Raw genomic sequence first — 19,520 nt, 5'->3', positions numbered from 1 at the left:
CTTTCTCGTGTTTCGGTTATTTATGCAGATTCGTTTACCGCTATCTATAATGAAACCTGTCACCCACCCACAAGACCAGAAAAAAAAAAACTGTTGCTTTTAAAAGTTGTTCGGAACTAATAGCTGAAGACGGCGACACTGGCACCATAAACTTCAAGGAATAATTCAAGTCAGCAATAAGGTAGTTTTTCTGCACGGGAATCACTGCTGTGCTCTAACGGACAGAGCACAGGTCTGGAAGTCAGAGGACAAGGGTTCTAATCCCATTTCCGCCACTTGTCTGCTGTGTGACCTTAGCCAAACGGCTTAAACTTCTCCATGCCTCAGTTATCTCATCTGTAAAATGGGGGTTAAAACTGTGAGCCCCATGTGGGACAACCTGATCACCTTCTATCTACCCCAGTGCTTAGAACAGTGCTCGGCACTTAACAAATACCATTTAAAAAGAAAAAAAGGCTCCTCATGGATCAGACCGGCAATCAAGGAAAACAAGCATTTGTGCCACAATGTACACGGCCGTCAAATGACAGAATGTATCTGAATTATTATAATGATAAATAATTGTGGTCCTTGCTAAGCCCTTACTGTGTGTTAGGTGCTTGGGTAGATACGAGATAATCGGTTGCACCTAGGCCCTGTCCCACCTGGGGTTCAGAGTCCACAGAGGAGAGAGTAAGATTTAATCCCCATTTTTCAGATGAGGAAACTGAGGCCCAGAGAAATGAAGTGACTTGCACAAGGTCACACGGCACCCAAATGGCAGAGCTGGGGTTAGAGCCCGGGTCCTCTGAGGCCCAGGCCTGCGCTGTTTCTGCTAGGCCACACTACTTCTAGATTAGAAGGTGATGACTTTGCTCTCAATCCCCGCCTCGGCTTTTTCTTTTCGTTTCTTAGATGAATTAAATGGACTCCACTGGGCAAGGGAAGCTGATTAAACAGTCACGAGCAATCAGAAGGCACATTCCGTGGCGGTCGTTCGGCTCTGAGCTAGTCAAATAACCTTGCTGAGCACTCTCACCTCGAGGGAATTGGTGAGGTACACGATGTTCTCCGTGAGCACTGCCTGCTCATCAAATTCCAGCTCTAGATCCAGCACTCGGGGTCCTGTCTTCTCCAGATTTTCCTGATACCCAAAAGCAAAGCAAAGAGAAAGAGAAAAAAACAATTCCAATTTTTCAATGTCATAGTGAGGAGACCGAAACAAAGCTTTCGCCTCAACCCGAGGGTGTCAAATTCAAATTGGAAAAGAAATTAGGGCCGTGCTTTTGATGATAAAATCCAATGTAATTTTTAAACTGTGGGCTGTCTCTCTGACATCCCCGCCGAACCCCCCAAAATTGAATCGTTCGTCTTAAGGAAAGGTAATTTCATTCTTGGCTTCCTTTAGCCTCGGCGGCTAAGTAAGTACAGTACAAATTAGAAACAGGTTACCTAGCAAAAAACGTTCAAAGGGAGCTTTGAAGTGCCAACCGACTTGAGGGGCTTGGACAAGAGATTCTTTCTGAGTTACTGTCTCACCTCGCTACTCTCCTACCACCCGGCCCACACACTCTGCTCCTCTAACGCGACCCTTCTCACTGTATCGCGATTTCACCTATCTCGCCGCCGCCAACTCCCCGTCTTCCAGTCTCCGGCCTGGAAAACCCTCCCTCCTCATATCCAACAGACAGTGACTCTCCCCCGGCCCTTTCAAAGCCATACCGAAGGCACATCTCCTCCAAATGGCCTTCCTTGACTAAGTCCCCCTCTTTTCCCACTCCTGTCTGCATCTCCCTGTCTTGCTCCCTTTATCCATCCCCCTCTCCCAGCCCCACAGCACTTACGTAAATACCTGTAATTTACTCATTTATATTAGTATCTGTCTCCCTCCTAAGACTTGTTGTGGGCAGGGAATGTGTCTTGTTTATTGTTATACTGTACTGCCCCAAGCAACTAGTACAGTGTTCTGCAAACAATAAATAATAAATACAGTGCTCAATAAATACGACTGAATAAATGAATGGAGAGAGGGAATGGCCTGTTAGCTGACTCGATTCTAACCGTGAGGGTGGCCCAGGAGGGCAGCTACCAAGTAATTCCAGCGCAGATCCTAACCCTACTGTTGGAGAGAGAACATTCGGGCAGGACGGATCATTGAGCTGACCCCAAAATGCCATCTCTTATGGTCTTATCCTCTCAGGAGTCTCAGACAGACCAGCAGGTCACTAGCTCTAGCACGACAAAGGTAGGCTGGAGGTTGAAAACCAGAGCTAGAGAGGAGGTCTTCAAGGGGATAAAGTCAATACGATGCCCACATCGGTTAACTCAATGCCAAACTGAAACCATCTCCAATAGAAGAACGACGACTTCGAGTCAATTCTGAAAGTTCGACACTGCTGGGGGTTACGACGGCTATATTCTGCACTGCTCGGAATATTAGAATCCATGTTCAATTTCACTCACTGCCCCTTAAAAAAGAGATGAAGAAACTGAAGACCAGCCAGAGAAAAGCAACGAGCATGATTACAGTGAAGGTAAATAGATCTGCTGTCTTCTTCACTTCAGGTTGAAATCTCCTAAGGGCAGGGTTCGTGACTAAAGCATCTTTCATAAATATGCCTGGGCAGCGGGTATAAAGCACTTTTATCACACAGGGATTACGCTCTAGATGAAGCCCACGATAGGGAACACTCACGTGATACTATGTAAGCCTTGATCAACACCCCGCAAAAAACCACAGCTATTCCTTCCATCATTCAAACCGTGCTCTATCTGGATAGGGACGCGGTGACAGAACATTTCCTAAGAACGCTCTATCCAAAATACACGGTAAGCTTACGGAAAAAGTCAGTGTTCTCTACATAAACAGGTTTGCTAAAAGTACTGGGGCCTGAGACGTTGGTCTAACATTAGAGGATCTGAAACCCTCAGGGAATATGTCTGCTATATTGTTATTGTGTACTCTCCCAAGCTCTTAGTACCACGCTCTGCACAGAGTAAGTGCTCAACAAATACGACTGACTGACAGAAGAGGTAAATGGGTATTTGTTAAGTGCTTATTATTAAATAAAAAATATAAATGAATGGGGTTGGACACCGCCCGTGTCCCGCGTGAACCTCACAGTGCTAAGTAGGAGGGAGAACAGGTACTGAATCCCCATTTTACAGTTGAGGAAACTGAGGCATAAGGTCACACGGCAAGCAATTGGCTGAGCCAGGATTAGAACCCAGGTCCTCCAACTCCCAGTCCCTGGGCTCCTGCCACTTCTCAAAAGGAAGGAAGCTATTCCTTGTAGTCACCGAGGACCGGCCAAGAGGGAATGGCTTTAGAACAAGAGCTATTTGGGTTGGTTAGAAGGAAGAACTTATCGATATAATCAAGTGAATATAATACTAGAACAGTCCATCGGCAGGGGCGGTGGGTGCCTCGAAAATCTGAGCTCTCTGAAAATAGAATAAACATCCATCTGTCTGGATTGTTTTAGTCGATCGCTCCTCTGGAGGTCGAAGGGCCGGATCAAACGGTCAGCTGGCCAGCCCCCGGAGGGACGGGTCCTTGGAGAAGCTCGGAAAACTCAGCAGCCCCCAGAGCCTCCTGGCATTCGAGTTTTCGTTCTCCGAAGACCTTCGCGCAAACGGTTTCCCTGAGGAATGGCACTGCTGGCGTATAAAATAGTGGCGCATCCAGGGGACAAAATTTGTAACTTTTGGGAGCCAAGAAGATATCGAACAACTGTCTGAGTGCCGAAATGGAGATGAACTCCTGCGGTTGCGGGGTAAAACCAACCGCAACCTATAAACCCTTTTTCTTAATTCACCTGGAGAGGGAGTCAAGAGGTTTGTTGCTCGGATACTGGCCTTGGGTGATTTAAATTTATTTTCCGAGTTATAGCTGACTGCCTAGAATATACCGGCATCTGTTTTGAAAGTGATTTCTGTCACAGTCCCATGAACCTGCCAGCTTTACTTCTGATGTTCATGGCTTTTGGTTTAAGATTCCACGTTCTGAGTGTTTGTTTCGCTTGATAATGGCCACGTGAAGAAGTGGTCGGTGAATCGCCTTTCTATCCAAACTTGCAGATCGCTTGAAGAATTCTGCAGAGTCCCCGCTTACCACTTCAATCAGCTTTTTCATTACATTGTCAGAAGGAAGGAAGGAAGGAAGGAAGGAGCAGTTGCTAACGGGAAGGATCCCTGAAATAGTAACGGCTTCTAAAATTTTCAAGACGATGCCCCCTCTTTATTGGGGTTTAGGGCCTTTGTTAAGATACTGCAATTTTTCAATCAGAGCCCATTAGTGCCTCAAAAATCTTAGTGCCTCCTGAACAGGCCGTCTAAGTGGTTGGGACTTGACCTCTGGACATGCAATTTCATCTTTCAGCGGGGCTCAGTGGAAAGAGCACGGGCTTTGGAGTCCGAGGTCATGAGTTCGAATCCCGGCTCTGCCACTTTGTCAGCTGTGTGACTGTGGGCAAGTCACTGAACTTTTCTGGGCCTCAGTTACCTCATCTGTAAAATGGGGATTAAGACCGTGAGCCCCACGTGGGACAACCTGATTCCCCTGTGTCTACCCCAGTGCTCAGAGCAGTGCTCTGCACATAGTAAGCGCTTAACAAATACCAACATTATTATTATCATCATCTTTCAAGTCACGAGAGGAAACCTCCACTGGGGGTGGGACGTGGGGTTGGGTTGGGGGAAGGGGGAGGATGGAGACAGAGTCTCTGGTGAACCTGACGGCACATTCTTCACTTCCTGCCTTTTCACTGACCTCCTTCATCAACTTTCACGTCGGTAGGGTGCTCACCTTCATCATGGCCACGAACGGCATCGCCTTCTTCATGTACTTTTTCAGCTCTGGCAGGGCGCCCAGTTCAGTGGCGATCACCTTGTTATCTGGAAGCTTTCCTTCGTTGGCCTGTATCATTACAGAATATAGAGAAAAAACGTAATAATAATGTTGGGATCTGTTAAGCGCTTCCTATGTGCAGAGCACTGTTCTAAGCGCTGGGGTAGATACAGGGTCATCAGGTTGTCCCACGTGAGGCTCACAGTTAATCCCCATTTTCCAGATGAGGTAACTGAGGCCCAGAGAAGTCAAGTGACTTGCCCACAGTCACACAGCTGACAAGCGGCAGAGCTGGGATTCGAACCCATGTGATAAATATCACAGAGGTAAAGAGAACGATGCTAAATACTCAGCACGTGCCTGATACACCTCTAACTCCAACATTCCCAAGGCTCATATGAAAATGCCCTTCTTCATTTCTACCTGAGCAGACCGAAACCCCGGGGGTGGCTCTACGTGGCTTCATTTCGCTAAGATCGCTTCAAAAAACAGACGGAGCCAGCTTCTCTCGGTAACTGGTTGTGTGGTAGGTAGGTCTGTAGTTGACTTCAAGTCAAGCCCGAGATTTATGTTGATTCTTTCAGACAAATGGAGCTTCCTTAAAAATCCCAGCCACAGCGTCCCCTGCTAACGCAGTTCACATGGGTTGCTCGGCTGCTTGAGTCGGGGAGACCGTGTCTGGAATTCATTCACTTCATTCGTAACTAAGAGCCCTTTTACACAACATTTCCCCTCCTAATCAAGCTAAACAGATTAATCATCTTCCAACTCCCAAAGCAGGAGTCTGGGAAGGGAAAGAGAGGAGCCAAGGGGGCTCTGCCTCTCATTTTCATACTGCAAGTGAGGAGGGTTCAGCTCAGCTGCACAGCGACACGGTTCCTTCCAACAACGAGCTAATTACTCTCGTTCCTGAACTGAACAGCAGTTGCCCTAAAAAAGAAAAATCACTGTTTTTCCTCACTCGTTAATGTGTCTGGATTGAAACGTAATATATCTGCAAGCAAAGCGGAAAGGTACTGTAATAACAGATAATAACTGAGCTACTTCTTAAGTGTTTTCTACGAGCCAAGCGCTGCACTAAATAATAATGTTGGTATTTGTTAAGCGCTTCCTATGTGCAGAGCACTGTTCTAAGCGCTGGGGGAGATCCAGGGTCATCAGGTGGTCCCACGTGAGGCTCACAGGTAATCCCCATTTGACAGATGAGGCAACTGAGGCACAGAGAAGTGAAGTGACTTGCCCACAGTCACACAGCTGACAAATGCTGAGATAGATACGGGATAATCAGGTCCCACATGGAACACACAATCTATTGGTATTTATTGAGCACTTAACGGTGCGGAACACTGTACTGAGCGCTTGGGAGTGTAAAACAACGGAGTAGTTTGACACATTGCCTGTCCACAACGAGCCTACTGTCTAGAGGGGAATACGCAGCGTACGTAGGAGGGGATATAGGTATTTAAACTCCATTTTACAGAGGGGGGAACTGAGCATAGAGAAGTGAAGTGACTTGCTCGATGCTACCCAGCAGATAATCAGTCAATGGTATTTCCTGAGCGCTTGCTATGTGCAGAGCACTGTACTAAGCGCTTGGGAGAGGATGAGTGGCAGAGCTGGAATTAGAGACCAGGTCCTCTCTCAGGCCGCCGCTCTTTCCATCAGGCTCTACTTCCAGGGATTCTTGGAGCAGCGGGGCTCAGTGGCAAGAACCCGGGCTTGGGAGTCAGAGGATATGGGTTCTAATCCCGGCTCCACCGCTTGTCAGCTGCGTGACCTTGGGCAAGTCACATAACTTCTCAGTACCAGTTACCTCATCTGTAAAATGGGGATTAAGACTGTGAGCCCTATGTGGGATAACTTGACCACCTTGTATCCCCCACCCCGACAGAGCTCAGAACAGCGCTTTGCACATAGTAAGCGCTTTACAAATACCATCATCATTATTATTATTATAAGAGCACGGGCTTGGAAGTCAGAGGTTGGGGGTTCTAATCCCACCTCTGCCACTTATCTGCTGTATGACCTTGGACAAGTCACTTCACTTCTCTGTGCCTCAGTTACCTTAACTGTAAAATGGGGATGAAGACTGTGAGCCCCACATGGGACAACCTGATTACCTCGTATCCACCCCAGTGCTTAGAACAGTACTTGGCACATAGTAAGCACTTAACAAATACCATAGTTGTTATTATTCTTACCTTCAAAAAGTGTTATGTTCTAAAAAGGGAAAGCCTCAAAACTGGTTTATCACAGTTTCTACAATAACCATTTGCTTCTGTGTTGCCCTGGGAGTGAAATTTAAGTACTTTTGGCTCCTTTTAATCTAGTTTTTCAGAAATTTACAATAAGAAACAAGGAAAAGTCTCAGGTGAATCCAAATGTATTATAAGGAGCCAACATCAAGATTACTTTAATTTTTTTTACTAGTCCTAAGAACAAATCTACCTATCTTTACTAAGAAAGTGTTAGAGGAACACAGATTTAAATAGGCACATATTTGTAATTTATTTATTTATATTTATGTCTCTCTCCAACTCTAGACCGTAAGCAGGGAATGTGGGCACGGAATGTGTCTTATATTGTACTCTCCAAGTGCTTAGTACAGTGTTCTGCACACGGTAAGCACTCAATAAATACAACTGACTGATAAATTGGCAACCAAGGAATCTTTTTTCATTGCTTATTCACACATTCAAAGGAAGGTTGGTCAAGCCCAAGATAAATTTCCCCAGGGAGCATAAAACAACACTTGCCCTCCGCTCGGCATCAAACGTCTTTGACCAATTTGCAACTTTTTACCGTAAAGCTTTACAAATTACACGCTGAAAATGAAAAGCCAATGAAGATGTGGAAAATGTCAGCTAAAAATTTCCTTTTCAGAATAGTTTCTGCCATCCCATGGCTCATTCTGGTCATTTCGATATTAATAATCACTAATAACAATAATTTTGCTATTTACTCTGTGTCAAGCACTGTACTAAGTCCTGGGATAGATACGAGATAAGCAGATTGGATACAGTCCCTGTCCCACATGGGATTCGGAGTCTAAGGGGGAGGGCGGACATGCATTTCATCCCCATTTTACTGAACAGGAAACTGAGGCACACAGAAGTTAAGTCATTTACCCGAGGACACATACTAGGCATGGGGCAGAGGTGGGATTAGCACCAAGGCCTGACTCCCGATTCTGCACACTTTCCGCTAGGCAACACTTCCTCCCCCGAAAAGTGTAGTGTCTCTGTTTTGTTTTAATACACCTCGGTATTTTTATGCCTGCAATTAATCGGTCTAATGAAATCAGCACAGAAAACAAAATATATGTAACACTAACTACATCAACAGCAGTTTGTCTCAACTACTATTGTGGAAGGAGAAAACACACCACAACTTTTTCCCCACGAACATCTAGACTTGAGCAGCTATTAAAGTTTCCTTTTGTTTCCATTTCAATTGAAATGGAAGGAATCTGAATTGAACTGCCAAATTTAATAGCTATTTATCAGAAAGAGTAAAACTCTCTCTCTCTCGAGCCCTCTATTCTATAAGGTAATTATGGAAGTAAGCACATTTATAAAATGCCCATTGTGTGCACCCAAGACCAGACTTTCCAATCCTCCAGACATAATAAGGCTGAAAGGCTGCTATATTAGTTTTCCATGTTCACGTCACAACAAAGAACTCTAAGATTAATTTTTCTTAATTTCAAATAAGCACATTTTGAAAAAAAAAAACAACTGAAAGAACATCCTTTAGCACTTAGCTGCATTTTTATACAAAAAGTTTCCATTTACCAAGACAGTTTAGAGAATAAGGCCAATGTGGGACAGGGGCCGGGTCTGACCTGATTAACTCGTATCTAACCCAGTGGTTAGAAGAGTGCTTGGCACACAGAGGGCGCTTAACAAATACCATAAAAATACCATAATAATAGTAATAATACTTCTACCTAATGACTCTACCCTATCACCCAGTACAACTACCAATGCCCATTTCCCCTCAAAAAATAAAAAAACCTAAACAGATTTGTAATAAACCTCCTCCCTACCTAAAACCAACCATAGACAATAGTAAAATAGTTTGGCATTTAGCAAGCAGCAATGCACTCCAGCTCCGCCACCTGTCAATTGTGTGACCTTGGGTAAGTCACTTCACCGGGCCTCAGTTACCGCATACGTAAAATGGGGATTAAGATTGGGAGTCCCACGTGGGACGGGGACCGTGTCCAACCCAATACGCTTGTATCCACCCCAGCACTTAGTACAGTGCCTGGCACAGAGTAAGTGCTTAATAAATACCATAATTATTATGGTACTAAACTGCTTGGGAAAGTCCAACAGAAGCACAAGACTCATTCCCTGACCACAGACTGCTCACCCTCTAATGGAGGAGACAGACATACACACGCGCTCCAGAGGGGAAGGGGGCACAGCCAGAGAGGGTCACCTCAAAATGGCGCCGTAGGACCAACAGGGTGATGTGTTGCCACGGTGGATAGTTTTTCGCCACATAAATGGTGCAGTGTGAAGGCTTCTGGGGCGGCTGCTTGTCAGTCTTCTGCGTATTTGTTCAAGAGGGGGAAACCAACATCATCAATTACATTTTACCTTATTCAAACGGAAATATCCAACCACCCTCCCCCCGCCCGGCCCCCTCCGCCTTCTAACAGTCAGAGCGTAAGCCCTCGGCAGACAGCGGCAACGGGATGGAGATTTCCGACGAGAGGACTTCACCTTTCCTTTAGCCGGCAGCATGTAGTTCTTGAGGCGCAATCGCAGGTCGTGAGCTACTTCCATGAGGTACTGGGACGAGCGGATCAAGACTTCATCCACGGGGCCCGCCGCAGGCCACGAGGCTTTCATGATCGAGGTCGGCTTTTGGGGCAAGGAGGAAGGAGAGCCGGTCAGCTGAGGCCATCCGGACTCCTCTAGACTGTAAGCGCGTTGAGGGCAGGGAATGTGTCTGTTCCATTATACTCCCCCAAGGGCTTAGTAATAATAATGATAATAACAATGTTGGTATTTGTTAAGCGCTTACTATTGTGCAGAGCACTGTTCTAAGCCCCGGGGTAGATATCGGGTCATCAGGTTGTCCCACATGAGGCTCACAGTCTTAATCCCCATTTTACAGATGAGGTAACTGAAGCCCAGAGAAGTGAAGTGACTTGTCCACAGTCACAGAGCCGACAGGTGGCGGAGCCGGGATTCGAACCCATGACCTGACTCCCAAGCTCGGGCTCTTTCCACTGAGCCACGCTGCTCTAATAAAGTGCTCTGCACACAATAAGTGCTCAAAAAACCCGACTGACCGACCGCCGGAGGCCAGTGAAGCTTATTAGAAAGACTATGTAAGGAACTCTCAGCCCTCTTCGCCATCACCCAAACTCCCTCCCTCTGCTCTACCCCGTTCCCCGCCCCACTGCACTCGTGTATATTTGTACATACTTATTATTCTATGTATTTTATTAATGATGTGTATATATCTATAATTCTGTTTACCTATTTTGATGCTATTGATGCCCGTCTTGTTGTCCGTCTCCCCAGTTGTAGACTGTGAGCCCTTTCTTGGGTAGAGATTGTCTCTCTCTGCTGCCCAATTTATTCATTCAACAGTATTTATTGAGCACTTACTACGTGCAGAGCACTGTACTAAGCGCTTGGAATGGACGATTGAGGCAACAGATAGAGACAACCGCTGTCCAATGACGGGCTCACAGTCTCCAAGTGCTTAGTACAGGGCTCCGCACACAGTAAGCGCTCAGTAAGTCCGATTTAATGAATGAATGAGCTTTTATGTATCCCAACCCACTCCTCGGTCCCTGAGCTAACGTGACTGACTGAAGGCTCACTCGCGCTCCCAACTGACATCTGTCGGCGCAGTGGTATCGATGCCCACGAGCGGAAGCGGATTCTTTTTTTAAAAATGGACTCACGTTTACATAAATTAGGTGCATCATTATTTTCATCCTAGTGATCCACCCAGTTCCAAAGGTTTGTTTCAAGACCTCAAACGTAGTTCAAGATGCTGAGTGGCGATTTCAGCAAAAGCCTCCCTAACGAACTCGGCGACTTCGAATCTCCTCCTCTAGACCGTGAGCTCGTTGTGGGCAGGGAATGTGTCGGTTCATTGATGTATTGTGCTCTCCCAAGTGCTTAGTAATAAGAATTATGGTATTTGTTAAGCGCTTACTATGTGCCAAGCTATGCTCGAAGCGCTGGGCAGTGCTCGAAGCATTGGAGTACAGGGCTCTGCGCACACTAAGCGCTCAGAAATTACGACTGAATGAATGAAAGTGTATCACTGAAAAGCATTTCGGAACCCGACAGGAGAAAAATTCAAAACGGAATCATCGTAAAGCCCCGAACCCTTCTTTGCCAGTCCGGTAAAAGGGAGTGAGCTTATTCTCAGCGAAGCAGTGCCACCTAATACCCCTCCAGGGGTGGCCCTATTTGTGTCACTAGTTCCTTCGTAAAAACGGGATGGAGGCCAACAGAACTAGAAAAGTGTAGGGCATCTTCAAACGAATCCAAAATACATACTTTATCCTTTCATCACCAGCTTCTTCGTGAAAACGGGACGGAGGCAAACAGAATTAGAAAGGTGTAGGGCGTGTTCAAATGATTCAAAAATATATACTTTACCCTTCCCGTCAGTCGTATTCATTGAGCGCTCACTGTGTGCGATTCATTCACGCTTTCGACATCGTATTGATTGAGCGCTTACTGTGCGCAAAGCACCGGCCTGAGCGCTCGGGAGAGTACGACGACGACCAGACGCACTCCCTGCCGACGACGAGCTTGTATCTCCCCCAGCGCTTAGAACGGTGCTCTGCACGTAGTAAGCGCTTAACAAATCCAACATTATTACCCAGATAAGCAAAGGCTACCCACCTACCCACCCAAACACTTCTCAGGCCCGACCTGTTGTGGGGTAGCCCTACTGAGGCCTTCCGTATTCCCCACAGGAGCCCGTGCGTAGCCTTAAAAAGGCTCGGGCAGGGAGCTCGTCTACCCACTCTATTACACCGCAATCTCCTTAGCGCTTAGTACAGTGCTCCGCACACAGTCAGCGCTCAAGAAATACCATCTTTGCGGTACCGGCTTTGCGGTGATATAACCTTTCAGTGCCGGCCGTAGCCAGGTTAAAAGACAGTCGCTTGCGGGGTCCCCGGTACCTTTCCAAGGAGGGTCCAGATGTGCTCACACAAATGAGGGCAGATGGGACACAGAAGGAGCGTCTGAACTTCAATGAACTGGAACACCAGATCTCTGTGCATCCCCTCTATCGCCAATTCGCGGTACTTGTCTTTTGCCGCCTGAAAAACCAGGAAGATCATTCAGCATTCCGGCTGCCAGAAGAACAGCTCTTTACCATAATTCTTTAAAAAAAAAAATCACCACTTCTTTCCAAGATCCATAAATTTTTTAACGCCCCTAAAGTATATTATTAAACAGGTTCCATTGAATTTTAACAACCTCCAAGTAAATGGATATAAATCTAGGCCAATGGGACATTACAGTTTTATATCGTGATGACACTCGAGACAAATAAAATGAAAAGACATTTAAGAGTTCAGATATAAAAGTCAGAGATAATTGTTACTCTTTATTGGGCCCTCCCGTTCCAAACACATAGAGGGAAGATACTACTAAATGCTAACGACTAAGAAAAAAGGCAATAAACAAGACGTAGCGTTACGCTCGATGCTTGATCTAAGTAATCGCGTCCTTGAAAGCCAAAGCCGAGTCAACCACATAAAAAGCGGTATTCACGAAAGGATGTTTCTAATGAAGCAGTATCTGGTCTACGGACACAAGAATCAAGCCGAGGGGGATGCTGACACCTCATGGAAAATTGGGGAAAACGTTGCATTTCAAAGTAATCCCGAAGAGCGCAGTGCTCCAGCGCTTCGTACGGTGCTTTGCACACGGTGAGCGCTCAATAAATACGACTGAATGAAAGAGCAACGATAATAATGGAAATTGCGGTATTCGTTATGAGGTGCCAAGCACTGTTCTAAGCTACAACATACAAGATAACCAGGTCAGACACAGTCCCTGTCCCACTTGGGGCTCAGAGTCTAAGAGTATTTAGCTTCCGTTTCACAGTCGAGAAAACTGAGTCACAGAAAGGTTTAGCGACTCGTCCGAGGTCACACAAGGGGCAAGTGGTGGAGCCCAGGTTTAGAACTCAGGTCCCCTGACTCCCAGGCCCACGTTCTTTCCACTAGGCCACGCTGCTTCTCTACGGGAGCAAGAACTTGGATTCTGCCTTCAACTTTCCCTTATTAGAAATGCTCTCCGGGAAAGGGTGCCTAACTTTGAAGAGTTCAATTCTTCTTCTACCTCTGCTTAGGCCGTAATGCTGTTTACTGCATAGTAACGGCACTAATGATTGTGGTATTTGTTCAGTGCTTACTACGTGCCAAACACCGTACTAAGCGTTGGGGTATTTGTTAAGCGCTCACTATGTGCAGAGCACTGTTCTAAGCGCTGGGGGAAATACGGGGTGATCAGGTTGTCCCACGTGGGGCTCACAGTTTTAATCCCCATTTTAAAGATGAGGGAACAGGTACAGAGAAGTTAAGTGACCTGCCCACAGTCACACAGCTGACAAGTGGCAGAGCAGGGATTCGAACCCACGACCTCTGACTCCAAAGCCCGGGATCTTTCCACTGAGCCACGTCATCAGGTCCCACTTGGGGCTCGCGGTCTGAACAGGAAGGAGAACGGATATTGAATGTCCATTTTGCAGATAAGGGGACTGAGGCACTGAGAAGTTAAGTGACTTGCCCGAGATCACACAGCGGACAAACGGAGAGGCCGGGATTAGAACCCAGGCCCTCCGACTCCCGGGCCCGGGTTCTTTCCACTAAGCCACTGCTTCTGTCTGTCATGGCAATCAGCACGACTGCAAAGTCCTCCTGGCTTTGTCTCAGTGGCCTGCTGACGAGCTGTCTTTCACCTATTCTTTTTGCGAGTTCTATTTTTTCTGGGCTTGTCGCCCCAAGAGTTCACTTCCTCCCCTAGTGCCCGTGGCCCGTCTACATTTACACCAGAGGGAGACCGATACTTTGTTGTGATTCACTGAGTAGTTTTCATATGCACTCTTTGCTCTTTCCTTCTCGCTCTTTCCAATCCGTCATTCCGTGAGACCCAATAACAGGGAGGGTAAAAGGTAACCGACGAGAAATACGACCCCGGCCCATTCGGCACTCGTTTGGTTCTCTAAAACGGTATAGAACCTACCTGAAACTCAAAAAATCCAGTTTTGAGAGCTTCTTTAAACATCATTTTCTCATAGTTCTGATCAGTCCTTATGATGCCTATATTCATTTCACTAGGAACAGGAAAACAATCTTCAGTTCAAGAAACCCAAAAGCGACGCCAACAGAAAAGGAGGGTTTGCTAAGCTGCAACGACCTACGTGCCCGAAACGGCTCTGGACGCTGGCTTTGGCTCGACGACGTTCTCCGCTCCCACCCCATCGTCCGCATATGCCGGGAGGCTGGACCGGCCCCGTTGCCTGTCCCCGGCCTGGGTCGATGCGGGACGGGAGTCCTGACCCCGTCACGAATTCCTCCCTCGCTCCTCTAAGACTGGGGGTCCGTGCAGTTGGCCAATGCCAAGTCCAGCCCGGCTGCATCCCGCCAGCCCAGCCCTGGATGGAAGCTGACCCCAAAAGGAGCATGGCCTAGCGGCAAGAGCCCGGGTTTGGGAGCCTGAGCACGTGGGTTCTAATCCCGGCTCCGCCGCTTGTCGGCTGTGTGGCCTTGGACAAGTCACTTCCCTGTGCCTCAGTTCCCTCATCAGTAAAATGGGGATTAAGACTGTGAGCCCCATGTGGGACAACCCGATTACCTTGTATCCACCCCAGAGCTTACTACAGTCCTTGGTAAGTGCTTAACAAATACCACAATTATTATTATTATTCTAATCCCAGCTCTGCTGTTTGCTGTGTGACCTTGGGCAAGTCACTTCTCTGGGCCTCAGTTCCCTCACCTGAAAGATGAGGATTAAGACTGCGAGCCTCTTGTGGGACAGGGGCCGTCCAACCCGATTTGCTTGTATTCACTCCAGTGCTTAGTACAGCGGGACATAGGAAGCGATTAACAAATACCATAATTATTGGGAAATATTAGTATTCAAAGCCTGGGGAGACCACCTCGGTTTGGAAAGGGGGACTCTTGTGGCTGGGATGCTGAGGAAACGGAGAACTCGGCATGTTGGAGAACTCTGTTAGCCGCTTAATTGAACAATGTTATCTTGGATTGCTGACTTTGTCATTTACTAATGTATTAAATTCTCACTAGGAGCTAAATACTGGGATTTTGGGGGGGGCGGGGGGGGGCGGTACTCAGCCTGGACATAGTCCCCGTCCCACACGAGGCTCATCTTCTAAGAGTAAGGGAGCAGAGTTATCTCTATCCCTTTCATCCCGAGGCCCAGAGAGGTTAAATGACTTGTCCACGGTCACACAGCAGGCCAGGGGCAGAACTGGGATTAGAATCTGGGTCTCCTAAAATCCTCTGGGCCACGCAGCTTCCCAACTCATTGTTCTTTTGATTTCAATGGTATTGTTCTATGTGACTGTTTACCCCCATTTCACAGGTGGTAAGAAGGACATGGTCTATGGCTGTCTTGGATTGAGTTACTCTAGTTTTTAGCAGTGATTTTCAGCACATAGGAGCTTCATAAACTCCATTACTAGTCCCGCTCCTTCTTCCAACCCATTCCGATTTCCCTAAGATTCTGATTTTTTACCTCTTGGGAGTTTCGTCTGGACCTGCTTAGGGTCTGGGCCATCCTGAAAGTAGGACACTGTTCCCTACTGTGCTTCCTGTACAACCCCAGCAAGCGTGGCGGAAAGCGGATCTTCGGAAACTAAACCGAAATAAAGGAACGCACGATAAAGGGGCAGCCCGGACCCACGGGTTACCTGGCAAAGACCCGATCGTTGAATGTTCTGGCGGGTCCGCTTCGAAGGCCGTCCCGGTTGGCCATCATTTCTTTCACCCACTCCACCCAGGTGTAGAGGCGGAGAATGCCAGCGTCCGCCATGGCTTCCACAAAATTGGCATCTTCGACGGTGTCGCCCGCGTCGGCGAGGGCTAGGCGCATGCCTGGCGGGAGGAGAAGCGCCCTGGGTTAAAATGAAGAGCCGGGGAATCTGGTAATAAATGCATTCAAGTTTTGTCGCTGGGGGCACGGACAGATGATCGGAAGCGCTAGACCGTGTGCTCGTTGTGGGCGGGGAATGTGCCTAGTTGTTGTTATAGTGTACTCTCCCGAGCGCTTAGGTCGGTGCTTTGCACACAGTGAGCGCTCAATAGATACGACTGAACGAATGAATGGAGCTCCAATCTACATAGTCCCAACTCCCTCTGAGGCTGAGGTAGTTGAGGAGTTGAGACCCACTCCCTTCTTAGGTTGGGGGCAGGCGGAGGAAGCGTGGGCCCTCCTCTGATAGAAAGTTGAGACGGTTGCCGCAGTCAGTGGCAGGACGGTGTGCCTGGTTGACTTTTGGGGTTTTTTTCTGTTATTTGCTAAGTGTTTACCGTGTGCCAGGCACTGTTAATAATAATAATGTTGGTATTTGTTAAGCGCTTACTATGTGCCAAGCACTGTTCTAAGTGCTGGGGTAGACACAGGGGAATCAGGTTATCCCACGTGGGGCTCACAGTCTTAATCCCCATTTTACAGATGAGGTCACTGAGGCACCGAGAAGTGAAGTGACTTGCCCAAAGTCACACAGCTGACAAGTGGCAGAGCGGGGTTCGAACCCATGACCTCTGACTCCAAAGCCCGGGCTCTTTGCAGTGAGCCGCACTGTTCTATACAAATTAATTAATGAATTCATTCATTCAATCGTATTTACTGAGCGCTAACTGTGGGGAGAGCACTGCACTAAGTGCTTGGAAAGTACAATTTGGCAACAGACAGAGACAATCCCTACCCAACAACGGGCTCACAGTCTAGAAGGGGGTGACAGACAACAAAATAAGACATGTAGACAGGCATCCATAGCATCAAAATAAATAGAATTATATATATACATCATTATTAAATAGAAGAAGAAATACGTAAAAATATACACAAATTCTGTGGGGTAGGGAAGGGGGTAGAGCAGAGCGAGGGAGTCGGGGTGATGGGGAGGGGAGGAGGAGCAGAGGAAAAGGGGGCTCAGTCCGGGAAGGCCTCCTGGAGGAGGTGAGCTCTCGGTAGGGCTCTGAAAGGGGGAAGAGAGCGAGTTTGACGGATGTGAGGAGAGAGGGCATTCTGGGCCAGAGGTAGGACGCGGGCCAGGGGTCGACGGCGGGACGGGCGAGAACGAGGCAAAGTGAGGAATTAAGCAGTTTGGACACAGTCATTGTCCCACATGGGACTCACGATCTTAATCCCATTTTGCAGAGAAGGTAACTGAAGCACAGAGAAGTGAAATGACTTGCCCGCGGTGGCCTAGCAGGCCAAATAAAACAAATGAGTGCTAACTTTCTAATGCCTATTGGCTAGTACCAACTATTCTAAGACTATCGAGTTATTTACTGTATGATACTTCTTATCCGTGAATGAGAGAAGTGGTGTGGCTTGGTGGAAAAGACACGGGCCTGGGAGTCAGAGGACCTGGGCTCTAATCCCAGCTCCTCCTTGTGTTTCCTGTGTGACCTTGGGCAAACCACTTCACTTCTCTGTGCCTCAACTTCCTCATCTATAAAACAGGATATTAAACTGTGAGCCTCATGTGGGACAAGGACCGACCCGATTATCTCGTATCTACCCCAGGGCTGAGTACAGTACCTGACACACCGTAAGCATTTGACAAATACTGTAAAAATATAAATACATGAAGCAGAGTGATCATGTTTACACACGTGCATTACAGCCCAAAGCAGGAAAGTAGTGAAATGAACTTGCAACGCTGAAACAAAATCGGTCCTTAGAAAAAACGGATTTAATCATTTTAGCAGGGGGAAAATGAACAATCTATACTCACCATCGGCAGAAAATTTGTCAATAGCTTGAGAGAGGGTGAGAAAGTTGCCCGTGGATTTAGACATCTGCAAAAGAAAGTAGGGGAAGAACGCCTCTGTTAGTAGGATGACCAGCATCATATACCCAGCAAACACTTCCTCTACACCATCCTTACCACGCCCCGGTTCAAGGCTTCGTCTCCTCCGAGTTAAATTTCCCTAACAGCCTCCTTACTCATCTCCCTGCTTCAGGCTGGTCCCCTCTGTAGTCTACCCTACACGGAGCTATAAGATTCATATTGCAAAAATGCCAATCGTCTCAGAGACTTCTCGTTTCTTCTCTTAAAAAATTAAGACTCCTAATCCTTGACATCAAGGCTCTCCATCAACTGGCTCCCTCTTTCCTCTCTGTGCTGTTCTCCCACTACCACCCAACTCACGTTCTTAGCTCTGCCCCAGGAACCAAGTAAAAACTGCACCTTCCTAGAGCCTCTCCATTTCCAGTCCCAAACTCACACCGTTTCCTTCGCCTGGAATGCTCTCCGACTTCGGCTGCAACAAACCACCCGTCACCTCGTACAGAGAAGGCCCTCCTTCCGACATCCTTCATTTTCCTGGCACTGCCACTTTAGTACCCAAGGAGAGACTTACTCCTTTGATTAGTTCCTTGCATGCTTGCACTTGGATCTGTGACCTTTGGGTATTTGATATTTTCCCCACCCCCAACCCCACAGCATTTATGTACATACTTTTAAAATCATACATTATAAATTATTCATTTATATTTAGGTCTGTCTCCCCCTTTAGCCCTAAGTGCTTGCTATATGTAGCAAAATTGCTTGCCACCTCTGTTGTATTGTTCTCTCCCAAGCACTTAATACAGTGCTCTGCACACGGTAAATGCTCAATAAACACCAGCGATTGACCGCATTTCTTTTTATCATTCATATCTAATCGCTTACTCTTTTACCTATTGCATATTTTGGCAATGTGTCTGCTCGTCTCTCCCATCAGATTATAAGCTCCTTGAGGACAGGCATCCTGTTTTACCATCTAGTGAATGTTTCTCAATCGACGTTATATTTATTGAGCGTTTACTGTGTGAAGGGCACTGTTCTAAGCACTTGGGAGATGACAACATAACACGTACCAGACAAATGTCCCGCCCACAACGGATTTACTGTCTAGAGGGGAGGACAGACATTAGTACAAATAAATAAATTAGGGATGCGTACATGAGTGCTGTGGGGTTGAGGACAGGGATGATGAATACAGGGGGCAAGTCAATGTAACAGAGAAGAGAAGAGAGTGGGAAAAGAGGAAATGAGGGCTTAGGGAAGGTCTCTTGGAGGAGATGAGCCTTCAGTAAGGTTTTGAAGGTGGGGAGAGTCACTGTCAGATGTGTAAAGGGAGGACGTTCCAGGCCTGCGGCAGGATGTGGGCAAGAGGTCGGAGGCACGATAAAAGAGACAGAGGTGCCGTGAGCAAGTTGGCATTAGAGGAGTGAAGTGCGTAGACTGGGTTGTAGTAGAAGACTAGCAAAGGGAGTTAGGAGGGACCAAGGTGACTGAGTGCTTTAAAAGCTGATGGTAAGGAGTTTCTGTCTGATGCGGAGGTGGATGGGCAATCACTGGAGGTTCTTGAGAAGTGGGGAAACGTGGCCTGAACGTTTTTGTAGAAAAATGATACGGGCAGCAGAGTGAAGTGTGGACTAGGGTGGGG

At 47.2% G+C, this 19,520-nt stretch overlaps 1 protein-coding gene across 2 annotated transcripts in view; it reads right to left on the bottom strand.

Moving 5' to 3' along the window:
* Nucleotides 1–19,520, bottom strand: part of LARS1 (leucyl-tRNA synthetase 1) — a 65,326-nt gene that overhangs the window by 6,537 nt on the left and 39,269 nt on the right. For both annotated transcript variants that reach the window (XM_029051056.2, XM_029051057.2), the window contains 8 exons: nucleotides 17,822–17,885; nucleotides 15,767–15,950; nucleotides 14,077–14,167; nucleotides 12,003–12,143; nucleotides 9,562–9,702; nucleotides 9,275–9,385; nucleotides 4,787–4,897; nucleotides 1,019–1,123 (listed from right to left, as the gene is read on the bottom strand). In XM_029051056.2, coding sequence (XP_028906889.1) covers nucleotides 1,019–1,123; nucleotides 4,787–4,897; nucleotides 9,275–9,385; nucleotides 9,562–9,702; nucleotides 12,003–12,143; nucleotides 14,077–14,167; nucleotides 15,767–15,950; nucleotides 17,822–17,885 — 948 coding nt within the window. The remainder of the gene's footprint in view (nucleotides 1–1,018; nucleotides 1,124–4,786; nucleotides 4,898–9,274; nucleotides 9,386–9,561; nucleotides 9,703–12,002; nucleotides 12,144–14,076; nucleotides 14,168–15,766; nucleotides 15,951–17,821; nucleotides 17,886–19,520) is intronic.

This window comes from Ornithorhynchus anatinus, chromosome X1, assembly GCF_004115215.2.
Source record: "Ornithorhynchus anatinus isolate Pmale09 chromosome X1, mOrnAna1.pri.v4, whole genome shotgun sequence".
NCBI classification, from domain to species: Eukaryota; Metazoa; Chordata; class Mammalia; order Monotremata; family Ornithorhynchidae; genus Ornithorhynchus; species Ornithorhynchus anatinus.
This window is presented reverse-complemented; position numbering and strand designations above follow the sequence as displayed.